The 17,131-nt window shown below is 38.0% G+C and overlaps 1 protein-coding gene across 1 annotated transcript in view; it reads left to right on the top strand.

The window, feature by feature from the left end:
- LOC116518369 (kinase non-catalytic C-lobe domain-containing protein 1-like) overlaps positions 1 to 17,131 on the top strand; it is a 72,927-nt gene that overhangs the window by 36,654 nt on the left and 19,142 nt on the right. The window contains 10 exon segments of the mRNA XM_032231703.1: positions 267 to 338; positions 429 to 490; positions 2,471 to 2,629; positions 2,914 to 2,991; positions 5,689 to 5,764; positions 5,939 to 6,101; positions 6,921 to 7,810; positions 8,418 to 8,562; positions 13,509 to 13,588; positions 14,787 to 15,112. Of these exon segments, the coding sequence (XP_032087594.1) occupies positions 267 to 338; positions 429 to 490; positions 2,471 to 2,629; positions 2,914 to 2,991; positions 5,689 to 5,764; positions 5,939 to 6,101; positions 6,921 to 7,810; positions 8,418 to 8,562; positions 13,509 to 13,588; positions 14,787 to 15,112 (2,051 nt within the window).

Genomic DNA, 17,131 nt, shown 5'->3' with positions numbered 1-17,131 from the left:
CTTGGCAACTTTAAGACAGCAGAGCTGGCTGGAGAATTCTGGGAGTTGAAGTCCACAAGTCTTAAAGTTGCCAAGTTTGGGAACCACTGTCTTAGTGGCTGCATAAGCTTCTAATGGACCTATGGCCAGTTATCAGCCTACTTTAGTCTGTCAGAATTCAACATTTCATAATTTAATTATTCTGTCTTGTAACCAAATAATCAAAATAGATGTCAGTGATATTATAACCCTTGTTAATATTGATAATGTTATTGTCTATTTTCCAGCGTATTTATGTTTGGATTCTGTAGTAATCAACCCTGATGGAAGGATTTCTTTTGCTTCATGTAGAAATGAAGGTAAAATGCATGCTGCTGTAAATATTTCTAAGTTTCATTTAATTTGGTTCCCAAAATTAAAAGCGCTTATTGCGTTTTGTTTATTTTTAGAATCATTGGATGGGTTTTACTTGGCACCTGAGGCAGCAGAAGAGGGATTTGTTACTGAAAAGGTATTAAAATATATGATCTTTGTGTTATATGTTAATGAAGATCCGTCTTTAAAAAGGGCTATACTCCAAGACAAATTCTATCCAGGTTTATACTATCTGTACATAGTTTCTTTAAAGTGGAGGTTCTGCTTAGAGGCCTTAATTATAAAATACATACATATAGAGGTGGGTTCCAGATTCTTTTACTACCGGTTCACTCATGGAGGGGCTTCGGGCGTACACATGCTTCGGTTACATGCATGCTTGAATCGCGCTATGTGCGCACAGTGAAAAAATTGCTTATGCGCAGAAGCAAAAAGCAAGATGGCGCTGTCTACGGTGCCGTCAATAAAACCAGTTCGGGGGGCGGGGGCGGCCAAGTTACTACCCACTCGGCCAAACCAATCCGAACCGATAGGAACCTACCACTGCAACATGGAAGATAAATTGCATGCTACTACGTATGTCTTTGCTATTTGCTGGTAACTTATGAGATTGATGGCCTTATTTTTCATCCAACTTCATTCACATCTACAGAGAAGAAAAATATAGTTGCAAATAATATAGTTGACAAACACCAGAAATAATTAAGATTTAAACATCTGTGGAAAGTGGCTATGAAGGAGGCCAGTATGGGAAGGAGTGGAATGAAATGAAAGGAATAAAAATTAATGCTGAGAAAAAAATTAATAAGTCAGCCATAAATTATGTGGGAATGTTAAAACAATATAGCTACAGAGAGACGTCTTAAAGAATGTTAAGAGTGAGCTAAGGGAGCAGAGATGCGTCTCAGGAATTGGAACATTAACTTAAAGTAAACAGTTAAAGATGATGACTTTGTCAAAGTTAGGTCAAATCCGTTACCAAAGTGACAAAGGAGAAAATCATGGCTTAAGTGCAAAACAAGCAACGGCGAAGTGGCTCGAACAGATACCTCCCTAATTCACGTGGGTGTACGAAGAAGGAGGAGGTACAGAACCATCACACTTGCACGAGTCTCTGTGGTCACTCTCAATCCAAAAGTCTTATTTTATGTGGAATTGATTTGTGGAATTTAATTGGTGAGGCTGGCATTTACATGATTTGTCCTTTATCCCATTTTTGCCATTTTTTTTTCTACTTGATATACACAGGATTGTTCAGATTCTTTGGATCAATCATTGGATATCAAACATCCATATATTCCTCCAGTAATTGGAGAGCTTATCAAGTATTGATAAGTCTGTAACGAGCTTCCTTAATGTCAAGCCCTGAAAGGCAAGAATGCCCATTTTCAGCTTTATCTCCATATTACAATCCTTGAATGGTTTATTTGGAGATCAGCTCATTAATAGGTGCTTATGACTTGGTTGGGAGATGAAGGAAAGTCCATTATTACACTTACTTGTGTCAGCTCAAGACATCCTTAGACATCAATTGTTTACTTGATCTGAATCCAAAGGTGCTTTTCAAAAGGCACAAGAGACTTTGTTTTTCCTTGAAGATCTAAGATCTAATCTTCTCATCTAAGAAGAGTCTTCAACTTTGACGAGCCGAGGTGGCGCAGTGGTAAAATGCAGCACTGCAGGCTACTGCTAGATCAGCAGGTCAGCGGTTCAAATCTCACCGGCTCAGGGTTGACTCAGCCTTCCATCCTTCTGAGGTGGGTAAAATGAGGACCCAGATTGTTGGGGGCAATATGCTGACTCTCTGTAAACCGCTTAGAGAGGGCTGAAAGCCCTATGAAGCGGTATATAGGTCTACTGCTATTTGACGTGCTTCTTGGATGAGAAGCAAAACATCTTCAGGGAATTACAAAAGTCCAGTTGCCTTTTGAAAAAGCATCCTTGGGACATCCACGACATGGATGACTGAGAATGGTTAAGGCAGTTATGGTTTTAACAAACACCCCAGTTTGATGTTGATTTGGATGTTCAACCATGTGCATTCAAGAACAAGGAGAAGATAAAGTGAGGCTTACTAGGTGACTAAACTGCCTTTCCACTGTGCCATTTCCCACAGGCCTGTATTTACTGTATGGCTGCAATTTTGTGGAGAGCAGCAAGAAGCAATTTCCCACCCGATCACAAATTGGTGTTGCCAGGGAAACTGAAACATTTTCTTCTGAGTATGGCAAGAAGCAAGGCAGAAGACCGGCCTTCTTTAGCAGATGCAATTAAGGTGAATTAAATTCAGCCACTTAAATTTCATTTTCATTTCCATAAACCGGCTTAAGGAGCAAATAAAATTTTCTATTGGGTGGTAATCCATCCAATTTGTGTAGGTTGCCCTAATGGCTGTTTTCAACACACCTTCATGGGATTTTATTAATTTTGAGCAACTTTGACTTAATTGTAATAAAGTTTCGCCAAACATTCAAATTATTTTGAAAATGCCTAGTTTTTTTTTATACCCACCTCCTTCTCTTAGTGCCTATAATTCAACATGAAATTTCATATTTCTAGATTTGTCGTAGTTATCTGCTTGAACAAAATATCAGCAGCAGGATGATTCTAGAAGTTTTAGCAAAAGTGGCGTTCCAGGTACGTATTTTTGGAGGAGTGTGCATGTGTCTGCATTTTATTCCAGTAAAGTTCAGTCTATTCAGACTAAAATTAACTTATATATATTCTTTTAATCTCATTTCAGTTCAGTACCACAGTTTTAATAATCCATATGCAAGTTTTGTTTAAACAAACCACAGAATAATTAAACTGTTTTCAAGACTCATTTAAAAAAGTCTTCTTATAAACCATAATTATAGAACCCACATTTTCACTACCTTATCTTAACAATGATTCCAAATTAACAGAATCCAAATACTATAAAAACATTAACATCACATGTTTGTGTTCTAAAATACCTAAACTCTATTTGGACTTTAGAGTACAACTCAGTAATGATCATTGCTCCAACAGGTATAATATTGTAACTACAATAAAATGCCATAAATAGTATTACAGCTTCAGGTCAGATGTTAGAATTGAAGGTTATTTGACCATTGAATTAAATTGAATCAGATATTTGAATTGACTTGAAAAAAAATCAGATTTCTGTGCATGCAAATATACATTTTATTTTAGTGTACCTTTGATAGATTTGATTCAACTTTTTAAACTGCATTATCCCACTGCAGATTCAGATCATATTGAATGTTCAAATCAAATCACAAGCCTGATTTGCATGCTCATAGTAAATTCAGCCTTTCCTTATCATTCTTACTCTTATGATATTCTAGGCCAATGAATGAGTAAGAAATATATATAGTATCTTGTGAGACAGTTTATACATTCTAAACTTTTTCTAATCTGGCTTTTCTCAAAGAGTCCAAAGAGGTATATGAGGTGTACTCCTTAATTTCATTTCCTCTCCAAAAACTCTGTAGGAGAGAATGGGTGGAAAATTTGAGAACCATACTTTAAGCATGCCAACATTTTAATCATTAGTAGATATACTCAGAACATATATTTGGAATTCAATAACTTGAGTTTTCTCTAGTGGGAAAGAATGGAATTCATTGCAATCAGAAATGCACACAAGGATCTGTCTTGTTTAAGGGAAAGAATCGAACGCAGGGATGTGTAATCTTCATAACAGATGGCTGGGAAATTCTGGGAGTTGAAATCCACAAGTCTTAAAATTCCCAAGGTTGAACACCCCTGCTTCAATGGCTTGTATCTTTCCTGTTAAAATTACATCCTTCATAAAAATGCTAATATTATGGTGTGGGAAGAGGGACTTGGTGAACAAATCCAAGCCCCCCTCCCCCTATTTTGCTGTTGCTATGGAACCAGAACTGGAGTAGGAGAGAATATGAATATATACATGTACGTCAGTGGTGAAATCTAATTTTTTTTCCTACCGGTTCTGTGGGAGTCACTTGATGGGGGTGGTGGTCATGTGACTGGGTGGCCATGGCTAGGTAGTCATGTGATGGGAAACTCACTTTAACAATGTCCTGCTGGAGCAGGGGATTGGACTAGATGACCTCCAGGTCCCTTCTAGCCCTGGATTGCTGTGCTCTTTCAAGGTATTCTTTGAAGCTGCATCTAGTGGTCCTATTTCCCTCTGTTCCTCCCTCCCTCCCTCCCTCTTCCTTCCTTCTCTCCCTTTTTTCCTCCCACCCCTCTTTCTTTCTTTCTTTCTTTCTTTCTTTCTTTCTTTCTTTCTTTCTTTCTCAGCCACCCCCCACCTATTGTTTTTAGCAATAGCAATAGCAGTTAGACTTATATACCGCTTCATAGGGCTTTCAGCCCCCTCTAAGCGGTTTACAGAGTCAGCATATTGCCCCCAACAACAATCCGGGTGCTCATTTTACCCACCTCGGAAGGATAGAAGGCTGAGTCAACCTTGAGCCGGTGAGATTTGAACCGCTGAACTTCAGATAACAGTCAGCTGAAGTGGCCTGCAGTACTGCACCCTAACCACTGCACCACTTGACAGTCTCCACATACCCCCCCCCCCGGTGTATATTTGGAGTTCTCAGACACCTGTTACTTTCAGTTCCTCATTCCCCACCATCTCATACTTCCTGTTCTAAATATATCCACATCAAGCACAGACTTTGCACAAGTCAGCACATTTCGAAATATTTAGTCTGGTACATTTTGCAATTATTTTAGTTTAAAACTTTGGTTCAGTAAGGCCTGCAAGCTCACTCCTAGGCCTATTACTTGCAACTTTCCAATGAATATTTTCTCCCTCTGTGTGTGTGTGTATTCCATCCTTCCTTCTTTTGATAGTTTTATGGTGACCTTGGACCTTTTCAAAGGCCATCTGGACTGCCAATTTATTCAAGCACCAGAAAAATAAGTATTCCACTAACCTAACATTTCTCGTTCCTATAACCTGATTTTTCTTTCCCCTCTGCTTTGGGAAAAAACTAACTTAACTTCTTTATATTTTTTTTATGCACTGGGATCTTTGAGGTGAAAGAGGTTAAAAGCAGGCTATACAAAATCTAGAGAATAGACAAGAGAAGCTTCAACTATCGTTGACAATAGGAAAACTATTCTAAATAGCCCAGATTTAGAACTGGCATTTAGCTCCAGGACTTCCTTCTATCTTTTATTCTTCTGGCTCCCTTGAAATTGGAAGTATAAAGAACTTAGGCCCTTAGGCAGAGAAGAAGAAACATTTCTATTTCTCTTGGTGTTGGGAGGGTGCCGGGCGATTGTGTGCAGGGATGCTGAAAACAGTATTTCTAAGACTTTTCTCATCCTTCATTATTCTGCTGATAGGACTTCAGAGAAGCCGATTCTCTTACTGATAGCTGGCCTTTTCAAAAAGAAAGTTGCCCAGGAAATACTAACTTAGGTGAGTATTTTATTCTAAATACCTTGCTGTTCCTGATTCCTTTTTAATAAGAAAAAAACTAAGTCATGTACCCAAACATGTTAGAGACCCCCTTTTTTTTTTGGTGGTCCACTGTTCTCACTTTTCTTTGAACAGCGTGCCTCTTTCTCTTCTTAATTGTGTTCCCACTTTCAGGATTTTTGCCTATGAGTAATGAAAGTAAACTGATAGCTGTAAAAGGACCGGTTCCGTGCCAGTCACCTTTAAACAGAGAAAGGATCACGTTACCAAACGCCTTCACTTCTTCGGCAACTCATTTTAAGCCTATTATTCTGCATCAGAATATAAACCATAAAATGTAAGTTCTGGTTGTGTGTTCTCCAGGCAATGATTAATTCCACGGCATACCATATATATTACGGTATGTGTTATGATCCTTTTCACTAGGATGAAGCTAATCACGTCATAAAGATCTTCTGATTTTTGCAGAGAGACACAAATTTAAATTCCTCCCGAGTCTGTTCCTTTATTCCATTTTTTTTTTTTAAATCAACAGAGAAATTTGGATGTTTTCAGTGCTATCTTTAATTTGTGTCTGGTTAATCTTAATGACAGTTCTTTTCAAACAAATCCGCTACAAATCATGGCAAAAGAATATAAGTTTACAAAATGAAATAACATTCATTTAACGCCTTATGCTGCAATATATTATATGTAAATCAGATCATTTAGATCTGAATGAGCGAATGCTGGCTGGGGAATTCTGGGAGTTGAAGTCCAGACATCTTCAAGTGGCCAAGGTTGAGAAACACTGATTTAGAATGCTATGCATTACATTCTTTAATCATATTTTGCTTAACAGCAAAAAAAATGCAACATATAGCAGGGGGGGAAAGTAAACACCAGTTTTCGGCAAAAATGTTGTACAGCCTGTGCCTTCATTACCCATAAACCACGACTGCTTTCTTTCACCTTTGTTTCACCACTACTGATTTTTCACGCTGATAAAGCCCTCAGCTCTTGAAGTTGCTTTACTACTTAATGGTAGAATTGCTACCATTAGTAGATGGATAGTTGGTGTGAAAAATCACATTGATATAACTGTCCCAAGACCTTGTAGAATAAAGCAGCCACCTCAAGCAAAGTAAATCTTACAAATCATCTTCTGACTTTCTAGAGATGCCATTGCAACCCCCGTCGTAGACTGTGAAACCATCACAAGAATACCATCTGTGAGTAGCAGAAATCCAATACCTTCAAGTAATGACAATGAAAACAAGACAGGTGAAATTTCAAATTTGTCTACTCCTTGTATGGTGCCTGGTACTTTGGAGCGGAGTGAAGAAGAGCAGAAAATGCTACAACAGAAGGATTCCGAAGAGCAATCTCCGAGCAGTAGTAGTTCCCCCCACCCTAACTTACCACTTCCCGACTCTTTAGATGTGTCTCAAGAGAAATGCATTTTGGAAGCACCCCCCTCGGATAACCCCAGCTCTGCCGTCCCATCGAGTGTGACTTTTGTAAATAATTTCCTTTTAAAACAGGACCCAGAGACAAGGGTGTTGACTTTCGTACCCGTGCAGATAGCAATATCGGAACAAATACCCAATAAACCCCTCCGTTCAAAAGCAACTTACAGCTGCTGCCCAAATTTACACCTGCTCCTTTCAGAACCTGCGATGGCCTATGATGCTCACGGAGCCTTGCAAGCAAATTCATCCTTAAGTGACGCGATTAAAGATCAATTTGGTGACGTACAAAATAAATGTTGGGGCATCAAAGCCAAGATGGGTGATTTAACACCAACGACAATTAATAAAGAGACGCAAACCAAGTGCTATGAAAGTAATCCATGTCTTGTATCCTGTAAGGAACCCAACTCAGATACAGAGATCTCAGATCACGCACAGGATCCCTCGCTCGATCAAAATCCTGGTTCACTCTTCCCAGGAACTTCTCAGCAGAATAAAGGAACGCAGAATGTTGCCTTGGAGAGCATTGTGCAACTTGTCCAACAAGAGTTTGCATTTGATAAATCTCAAGACATTACTGAAGCCCTAGCTATAGGTAGGTTTTAATATTTTCATAGCAGATTGCAAATATTAAAAAAAAGAAAGCAGAGCCGAGGTGGCGCAGTGGTTAAATGCAGCACTGCAGGCTACTTCAGCTGACTGCAGTTCTGCAGTTCGGCGGTTCTAATCTCACCGGCTCAAGGTTGACTCAGCCTTCCATCCTTCCGAGGTGGGTGAAATGAGGACCCGGATTGTTATTGGGGGCGATATGCTGACTCTGTAAACCGCTTAGAGGGGGCTGAAAGCCCTATGAAGCGGTATATATAAGTCTAACTGCTATTGCTAACTGCTAAAATAAGACATGTCAATAAAAGTGGTTGTAATTTAGACAAGATTCTTTTTTAAAGTTATTGGATGGATACTTCCAAAAACTTTGCTATGTCTTTTTAGTATGCAAGTCGCATATATAGGATAAAAATGTTGGCCTCTGCAGTTATTCTTTGATTTACTGTTTGTTTGTATTGTCTTCCAAGGAAAATAGAACTTTTTGTATTTTCAACTAACACTGGAAAGAAATGGGAGTGAGGCGGTGGGGTGCGGAAATAAACCCTAATAAGCTAACCGGTTTTTTTGCATAACCCACTATTTTTTTTTTAAATCAGGTAAATATATTTTCACTTTAAAGGATCTCCAATACAATACATTCTGCAATGCAGTTTCTGAGAAATTTTGTGAACTTTACTGGGAAAAAAAATTGCTAGCAAATCTTTACGGTGCAGCGAACGGTAGAATTCCTGTCCCTGAAAGGCAAGTGATGTTTGCGTTTTACCTTTTAACACCAATTTTGCTTTCGCTTACCTTACTGTTTCGTTTGTCATTTTAACTCCTCCACCATTCCCACCACCCATCTAACCAAATGGATATAAATCATGTTTTCCTGGAAATAAGACAGGGTCTTATTTTCTTTTGACCCCTGAAATAAGGACTTGGCCTTATTTTCTTAGAGGTCTTATTATTTTTGAGGTGCAGGAGGTGGCGAGTGTGTTGCAATATTTTGGGGGAGGGCTTATTTTCGGGAGAGGGCTTATTTTAGCGCATGCGCTCAAAAGCCCGATTGGGCTTATTATCTGGAGAGGTCTTATTTTCAGGGAAACAGGGTACTGTTTTCACTGGAAGTTCAGAATAGACATCGGACGAACGTCCAGTTGCAATCTGGTGTGTTCCATTCTTCTGAATTCCTACACTTTTCACAACCTTGTCAGTACCACAATCCCTGAATACCAGCCCAATGTTTAATCTTTGTGATTAAAAAAAAGAGGAACAAATACTTGAGAAAGTCATTGAGAAGGCATGTACTGTGGCATTTAAGAATTGTGTAGGAGCCTAAATTGATAGGCACATCTGTATAGGCATTGTTACAGATGTAATCTTAATCTTGGGTTGGATATATATATATATATATGTGTGTGTGTGTGTGTGTGTGTGTGTGTGTGTGTGTGTGTTGCATTTGTGCTGATAAATAAATAAAGGGAGACTAGTATAGATCTATTTCAAGCTATTTAGCTCTCATCAGCTAGCCATATCCTTACTGGGATTCGAACCTGGGCTGTATAATATATCAGGCAGTTATATTAGCCACTAAGCCACAGGCTCTCTTCCTTTATCAGCTAGGCCAGGGAATTAGGTATGTATTGTGTCACAACCCCTGGTATGCCCAAATATGGGAGGAAGCAGACTGCTTCCTTTCTCTGTCTATCGGCTCATCACAAGAGACCATCACGACGGAAAGCCATTATTTTTACTGTTGCCTTTTTTTACATTTGTGTTGCATTTGTGCTGATAAATAAATAAAGGGAGACTAGTATAGATCTATTTCAAGCTATTTAGCTCTCATCAGCTAGCCATACCCTTACACAGATTTGAACCTGTGCTGTATTACATATCAGGCAGTTATATTAGCCACTAAGCCACAGGCTCTCTTCCTTTATCAGATATATATATATACCTTCTTCCCTGGCTTCAGCTGATAAGGAGGAGACCTGTGGCATAATGGCTAAGACGTTTGCCTAAGATGCAATACAGCACAGGTTCGAATCCCAGTAAGGGTATGGTTAGCTGATGAGAGCTAAATAGCTTGAAATAGATCTATACTAGTCTCCCTTTATTTATTTATCAGCACAATAAAACACAAATATAACAAAGGCAACAGTAAAAATATTGGGTTTCTGTCGTGATGGACTCTTGTGATGAGCCGATTGACAGATGATGGAAGCAGTTAGCTTCCTCCCATAATTGGGGCTTACCAGGGGTTGTGACACTATATATATATATATATATACTTAAAGTCACAACCCCTGGTATGCCCAAGTGTGGGAGGAAGGTCACACTTCCACTCTCTGTCATTAGGCTCGTCACAAGAGTCCATCCAGACAGAAACCCAATATTTTTACTGTTGCCTTTGTTATATTTGTGTTTTTATTTTATTTATTTTATTTTATTTATTTTATTTTATTTTATCCTTTATTTATTTATCAGCACAAATAAAAACATATATATATATATATATATATATATATATATATATATATATATATATATATATATATATATATATATATATATATATATATATATATATATATACTTTAAAGTCACAACCCCTGGTATGCCCAAGTATGGGAGGAAGGTCACACTTCGATTCCCAAAAACTTGGGTATGGCTAGCTGATGAGAGCTAAATAGCTTGAAATAGATCTATACTAGTCTCCCTTTATTTATTTCTCAGCATAAATATAACATATAACCGCCTGCCAGCCCTTTGGAAACCCGCCCTCATTAACAAACGAATCCCAAACATGAAGAATGAGACCAGGCCCACACTCACAATAGCCACACAGAATACTACCAAAAAACATCCACAAAGAAAACAACCAAAAACACAAACTGATGAGGAGGCACGACCCAGAACCAGAAGCCAGACTGCTAAAGCACAATCAGCCTCTTCAAAACCCCTCCCACCCTCACAGGAAACACAACCCCCCAAACAATCAGAACAGAACACCCCTCCACCAAATAAGGACACACTTCCACCTAATCAAGACACACCCAAGCCCCCATTCAATCAGTTTTCATCCCCTACTGGCAGTTAAAACTTAATCCCCTACTGGCAGTTAAAATTTAATCCCCTACCAGCAGTTATAAGGAACAAACAGCCAGCCAAGATCCCACACTACTCCTGGAAACACCAAACCTGAAGTAGTCAGCAGCAGCCTGAAGATGACGAATGTGACTTCGTCGAAACGTCGCCAAGACATCTCCAATTCTACGCGGGAGAAAACCCGAACAACTAGAGACCTATATATATATATATATATATATATATATATATATATATATATATATATATATATATATATATATATATATATATATATATATATATATATATATATATATATATATACACACACTTAAAGTCACAACCCCTGGTATGCCCAAGTATGGGAGGAAGGTCACACTTCCACTCTCTGTCATTAGGCTCGTCACAAGAGACCATCCAGACAGAAACCCAATATTTTTTACTGTTGCCTTTTTTGTTACATTTGTTACAGTTTTGTTACATTTATCAGCATAAATATAACATATATATATATATATATATATATATATATATATATATATATATATATATATATATATATATACATACACACACACACACACACACACACACACACACACACACACATATCATGATTGAAATAATGTATCTGTCACTTTAAATGCTCAAATGAGATGTGATTGGATGCTGTTGCTTTAATCAGCCATAAGGGGGAGTAGGAACTACTACTGGTTGTTCCTGGTTGTTCCTGTATGTTCTCCATGCTTGTTATTGGAATTGAATACTGTATATTGGATGGTGGCTACTCTGTATGTTAGTTACCTGTCTACATGGTGAATCGTGAGTTGTAAACCAACGTGTTGTGTCATAGGTTGTGTATATACTTCAAGACTACTTATCTCTTGTTTTGGAGAATGTTTATCCTACTTTATTTTTGTTAACGCAAGTAAAGTTATCCTTGTTTTAACTTCGGCGGCTGTGATTGATAGTGTGACTATTCAGCGGCACATTCCTTGCTACCTTCTGCTACTCAACTCTAGTCTCCAAAAGAAGATATACTTAACAGGCATAAACATGAATACACAGACGTAAACATAAAGAGACTCGGGAGAGACTATAAAACACTCAGTTGTGAGTGCAAACTGCTTTGCAATCAAACTGGAATCTCTTTTGTTCCAGCTATGCAGCATGTTCTCTGGAGACTAGTTAGATACAAATATATTAACTCCAAAACTTCACTGAGCACATAATAAAGTTGTCTGGCTTTTTAATTTCAGCATTAAGTGCAAGACAGACTCAAACCATATGGTTGTTTTTTTTTATAACAGCTTATATCCACAAATGCCTGGGGGGGGGGGTTGGCAGTGTTTCTCATAACTAATTTGGTAGATGGTGACAAAGAACATCCTTGCATGTTCTCTGAGTAAGTCCCAAATGGTTCATTAGCATATACACCAAATATTGTTTACATACAGGGCAACTTTAGAGACAGAAAAGATGGGAAGAGTTAAATTGTTTGTATCTATATATTAAAAAATGTGTGTGTGTGTGTGTGTGTGTGTGTGTGTGTGTGTGTATGTTTCAGCATAACTCTGGAATGCCTCAAGCAATTTCAACCAAACTTCATACGCAGATGATCTACTCTCTGGAAAAAAATGTTGTGCGTATAGGACATCCCTAAAACTCCTCGGGGTGTGTGTTCTGTTAAGATACAGCCTGTTCTGCCTTAAAATGGCTTCTACTGTACTGCTTTAAAATGGCTTCTACTGTACTGCTTTAAAATGGCTTCTACTGTGCAGCGCAGTGGAGTTGTCATGATAATGGTTTCACAGTATTCCATAAGGGGGCTCCCTCCGTTACATGGCACTAGGGATTCGAACCGCCAAACTGCTGACCTTTCTGATCGACAAGCTCAGCATCTTAGCCACTGAGCCCCCGCGTCCCTGATGCACACATTACAAAGCTCATATACTTCCTCAGACCTCTTTCCACCATGTGTTATTAATGTCCAGAATGACTTTCTGAATGCTGCTGACTTCTATTTTCATTTAGAACATTTTTGTTGCTCCAACAAGAAAGTAAGGGGAGACTTCAAAAGAAATACGAACGCTGGATGACTGGGAATTTCTTTGGCACAATCATGTTGGGAGTAGCAAGTGTAGCGCAAAAGCCAAACTCATTTTTCTTTGGATGACTCCTACCTTCCCAAATATAGAGAAGAAAGTAGCTAGATCAGGGAGCAGATAAATATTTGAAAGCCTGGATCAACGTAAAGATAGGCTGGGGTATGTTTTTTTCCCCCCCTTTAGTAGCCTTGTAGTAAAGGTGTCTGGAGAGAACAGGTGGCAAAATTGGCGACGTGCATTTAAAGTTTTATCCTTCACAGCTTGATGAGATTCTACCTGTTAAATGTTTTATCTGAGCCTTGGCTAGCCACCGTGTGAGAGTTGCTCCACTGGAGAAAGTATTTTGAATGTCTAAAGGCTTTGAAGCTTTTCCATTTTTGACATACAGTACACCTGGTGGAAGATGCAAATACTTTAGCTCATCTTTGAAGCTTTCCGTCTGCCAAAGTACTTCATTTATGAATATGTATTCAGATGTTCATCTCTTGCACTCTCCCTCATTTTCAGAATTAATGAACCACAACATTTCAGCAAGACTTTCCAAAGCGAACCAAATCCCTTTCTGAGTGGCAGTGAGGAAGCAGAAGGTATGGAACAGTTAGTGGGCATGCCTTACATTCCATCATAACTAATATCTAAAAACCTTCAGCGGTTAAGCCGTGAAGTAATAACCTTTATGTCCTACTAGATACAAGGAAGAAGCAGCAGCAAATGGGGATTTTTCAAATAAAGATTTATATCCTTGGGAAACTGGCGCGGAAGTGAGCCTGCTGGAGAGAGGCTGTGCTAATGTTATTACTGGGCTGGACACAGCAACCAGATTTAAGATTTAGCTTTCCTTTAGTTGAAAGGCCGTTTATCTCATTTAAATTCACGATGCTTCTAATCCTTCTCCTCATGAGATGAAAGAGTCTAATATATAGTAATCCTGACATCGATGTGGTTTGACCTAAAGCAGTAAAATATTAGATATATTGGTCAGAATAATGTTCAATTATTAATGTTGTTGTTATTAATAATAATTAATTATTATTATTAATTAATTGTATTATTATTAATTAATGTTCAATTAATGTTCAATTAATGTTCAATTAATGTTCAATTAATGTTCAATTAATGTTCAATTAATGTTCAATTAATGTTCAGTTAATGTTCAGTTAATGTTCAGTTAATGTTCAATTAATGTTCAATAAAGAGCCGAGGTGGTGCAGTGGTTAGGGTGCAGTACTGCAGCCACTTCAGCTGACTGTTATCTGCAGTTCGGCGGTTCTAATCTCACCGGCTCAAGGTTGACTCAGCCTTCCATCCTTCCGAGGTGGGTGAAATGAGGACCTGGATTGTTGTTGGGGGTGATATGCTGACTCTGTAAACCGCTTAGAGAGGGCTGAAAGCCCTATGAAGTGGTATACAAGTCTAACTGCTATTGCTATTGCTACTACTACAATTATGGATCTGCTCAGTCGAGGTTCTTATGAAGATTCCTCTGTGGCCAAACATTTGACTATCTGGAATGTATGGTCAAGTAGAGTCTATCTTCACACAAGACAAAGCAGATAGAAGAAAAGTTACAATGCTCATTATATTTGAGGTCATGGGAAGAATGCTGATTGTTAAATATCGACTTGGCCTATAAAGATGTTAATTTGCTAAATGCTATTAAACAGCAAATATTATTTATAAATCTTCTCAGGACAGTCAGTTTGAAAACAACGCTTAGAGTAACAAAACTAATGTTAGCTATTACAGTGTCCTTCCTTTGCTTTTTAATTTTCCATACAAACGCAGATCATGTTGCTGGTATGGATTCAGAGGAGAAGGAAGTTGAACCACAAACTCTCCTAGTTGAAATACAGACCGAGGGAGAATGTTTGCAGACCGAGAAACGTTGCAGTGGGCCAAGTGTTGCAGAAACAGAACAAAAGCAAGAAGAAATTCAAGAAAGGGTGGAAGAAGATACGTGCTCCAGCCCTTCCTCTCCTTCTGGATTTTCTCCTGGTTGGAGAAGTGCCTTCTATGGTTCAGAATGGTTCAGTCTAGATGTACACAATTATTTCAGAAAGCTTGGAAAACAAAAAGCTCATGGAACTCAAAATATTGATGCTAAAAAAACGGTAAGTCATCCTGTTTCCTCAAAACTGAGAAAACTATGTGTGTTCACTTTGGGTAGAATGTAATATAGAGCAATGCATTAGAAGGAGTCACAGTTATGGATTTTGGATGCATTCTGTAAGTCAGCCCATTTCCCTTAGTTCAGAAATTGTTGCCATATGAATGCACTGTTTTGCCCAGTTAAAGAAAAAGAGTTTTAGTAGTATACGGATAAAACCAGTGTGTTTGCCTTCTAGTGTTCTTATCAGAGAAATTACCCTCAAGAATCTCTACCTTCAGGGAGATGTTTGTTAGGCAGGCAAGAGATGGCCTTTATTTCAACATATTATAAACCCATGTTGAACTGTACTTAAGGTTTTTTCCTAACACAAAGAGAAACTGTTTGGATTATTGGATTCCTATTATTACTTTTACTAAATATTTTTCAATATGCAGTTAAACCTCCTCCCCCTCCTCCCAATAACTTCAAAATTACTGAAATGGGAATTATAATCCCGATGGATTTATTGTCTATTGCATTAAATTGGTGATCTCAAAAGAAACTATGTATTTTGCCATCTCAGTTGAATATTTAAAAGGGATTGGAAGTATTGCCTTGTTTATATTCGTGTTGTTTTCACATGTAAGTCTTTGTTGCAGTGCTGTAAATGTACTTTTGATTAGGGCTGTGTAAATCAAGTAAATCAGATTCAAATCACCAGTTTGATTTGTCATCTTGAATTGATTTGGGATCTTGAAATGATTTGGTTCAGAAATTCCAATTAAATTTTCAAATCAGGTAGATTTTATTCATATTTCTGTAAAGGATAAAACATTTTCTCTTCATGCACAGGAGGATTCAAACATTTCTACTCCACCGAGAAGCATTCTGAATTTATTTTCAATTTAGAAAACAGGTTTGATTTAGAGGTTCACTTGAACTGATTGAATTGGCTCTCCCAATCAAATATTTACAAAGCCCTAGGCAAGAATGATTTTACGAACATCAGTGGGGCTAGTTAATATTTATACAGAATATAAATTCATTCTTAAGGAACTCTCGGAATTTTTATTAAGCTTTTAGTTTTCAAAGAGGAGAAAAAAGATAACAACTAATATTGTACTTTAGGCAAAAGGAAAACAAGAAGTAAAATATGTTTTTTTATATGAGCAACCAGTTTGTATATCGCATAATAGAAAACTGGGATATAAATGATTTTAATAACACAACAAAGACGTTGAGCCCCGTGACTGGCACCTGATTGTCTCTCAGTATCTTTATAGTTATTTTTATTGACTTGCTGTCAGAACAGTCAAAGCATCAGACAGTTTTTCAGTATTCTGAAGATGGATGAGTAACTGAAATGTTAAATTATCTTGATGATGAAACATTAACATGTTAATATTTTGTTTACTCATGTATCTTTTAAGTATTTCACATAAAATGCAGAGATAGGCTAAAATAAATCTGACTTACCAGCTTTTAACTATGTTACTTCAGACAGAATGGTCAGGGTATCAGCGTTCCAAATACCATGCAGAATTAAATCAGAGTCAAAGGCAAAAATATCCTTAAAGTTCCAGTTTAATAAAACAGGCATGTTGGCACATAGCTGTGGGGGATCCCAACTCTGGAAGTTACATCAGAATCCCACCCAGTTAAAAGTTCATGATCTTGTCCTCACACCCACAAATCCATCACATGGTCCAATCTTCTCCTTCCACGCTGGCGTCCATGCCCAGCTTCTTCCGGTCAGGTGTACTGGTGCGGAGAACAAAGGATGACCTTGACTTCTAGCAAAGAATGAAAAACAATACATTCCACAATCCTACTCCTTCTATTCCCCCCTCCCATTAACTATACTTAAAGAAACAGCATAATGAAATAAGAGAAAGTGTGGCAGGCCAAAATTCTAAAAGGAATATAAATGCAGGCCTGACACAGAACTTATATGAAACTGTTGAGATAAGTACAGCATGGCTTCTTACACCTTCTGTCTTCCCTTTCACGTGGATATGATCTAGAACAGGCATGTCCAATC

This window comes from Thamnophis elegans, chromosome 15 (genome assembly GCF_009769535.1).
Source record: "Thamnophis elegans isolate rThaEle1 chromosome 15, rThaEle1.pri, whole genome shotgun sequence".
Lineage (NCBI taxonomy): Eukaryota > Metazoa > Chordata > Lepidosauria > Squamata > Colubridae > Thamnophis > Thamnophis elegans.
Note: the sequence above shows the minus strand (reverse complement) of the source record. Positions and strands in the feature narration are given on the sequence as shown.